At 39.4% G+C, this 1,410-nt stretch overlaps 1 protein-coding gene across 1 annotated transcript in view; it reads right to left on the bottom strand.

The window, feature by feature from the left end:
* Positions 1-1,410, bottom strand: part of hibch (3-hydroxyisobutyryl-CoA hydrolase) — a 21,013-nt gene that overhangs the window by 5,764 nt on the left and 13,839 nt on the right. The window contains exon 7 of the mRNA XM_017303702.1: positions 551-629. Within this exon, the coding sequence (XP_017159191.1) occupies positions 551-629 (79 nt within the window). The remainder of the gene's footprint in view (positions 1-550; positions 630-1,410) is intronic.

Here is a 1,410-nt window from a genome sequence, read left to right as displayed (position 1 = left end):
GACCAGGACCAGGACCAGAACCAGGACTAGAACCAGGACCAGAATCAGAACCAGGACTAGAACCAGGACCAGGACCGGAACCAGAACCAGAACCATGGTACCATGTGATGAAAGCAGATTAATTAGAATCTGATAACAATGTGATGTTGATGTGTTGAAATATTAAGTATTTATAAAAAGTATTATTTGTTAAAGTAGTAAATCTCCACGAGATGCTGCCTGTTCCTCATTTTAATGTTTTATTTTTTTATGTTAAAATGATCATAAAATCAACTTTATTCTGCTAATTTAACAACTTTTCTTTTAACTGAAACAGAATTTCTCAAAGTTGAATTCAGAAAGTAAATAGAAGCTAAAAGATCGCTTGTCAAACAAGATGGCCGCCCTGCCGTGCTGATGTCACTCGTAGCTATGGAAACCCAAATTTTGTGGAGGAAATCCAGATTTTCCAAAAGTTTAATCTACAAAAACCAAAAATTGTATACATTTGAAAATCTTCTGAAATTTCCTCCATAAGTTTCTGGCTCTGAGGCCGCAGGCGGCGTCTTACCGATGGCGGTCTCCGGCATGGCGAACAGCGTCTTCTCTGTGGCGACCCGAAAGCGTCCGTGGACCGACAGACCGACGCCCTGCAGGAGGAAAACAGAACGAATCAAAATGAAAAGCTGACCAGAGGCTCAGAGCACAGTCCAATAAAAAGAGAGCAAACTTTGACTAGACCATAAAACAGAAGCTTTCATGGTGACAGAACCTGAACCGCAGCTTCCAGCAGGAGAACAGAACCGAAGCTGAACATCAGCTCATCTGAACCAAGCAGGCTGAAACCCAAAGCCGGCCCCAGGCATAATCAAACTGAGCACACATGAAGCTAACCTCCGTCCAGCAGGGGGCAACCAAGAGCATGAGGCTTCATGCATGAGATAATCCTGACATGAAACTGTGTTCGATTCTCAGCAAAATAAAAAAAAACAACAATAAAAAACAATAAAAAAAACTAGAGATGTGCCGATCAGGTTTTTTCCTGCCGATTCTTATTCCGATCACCCATGAGGGCGAATCACTGATACCCATCACATAATAATAATTATTTTTTTATCATAAACACTACCGGTTACATTATGTGGACAAAGGAACCATGAATTCACCTTAATTTAGACAAAAACTTGTTTTTAATAATTTTTTCCAAGAAGAAAACTAAACAAAACAGGCATTGTGCAAATTGTCCTGCTATCAGTAAAATCTTTAACAGACTGATAACATATGGAGGCTCTGAAGAGGCTAAATGATGCAAAGAGCCAAAATAAAACCTCTCAACATCGCCAAAAAAATTCAAGTATAAAACTTAACATTCAAAGGCAAATACAGGATCCATTACAATAAACAATCCAGAGTTACTGAATGAAAACTTCC

The sequence above is a fragment of the Poecilia reticulata genome, linkage group LG2, assembly GCF_000633615.1.
Source record: "Poecilia reticulata strain Guanapo linkage group LG2, Guppy_female_1.0+MT, whole genome shotgun sequence".
In the NCBI taxonomy this organism is placed as follows: domain Eukaryota; kingdom Metazoa; phylum Chordata; class Actinopteri; order Cyprinodontiformes; family Poeciliidae; genus Poecilia; species Poecilia reticulata.
The sequence above is the reverse complement of the archived record's forward strand: the minus strand, read 5'-3'. Positions and strand labels throughout refer to the sequence as shown.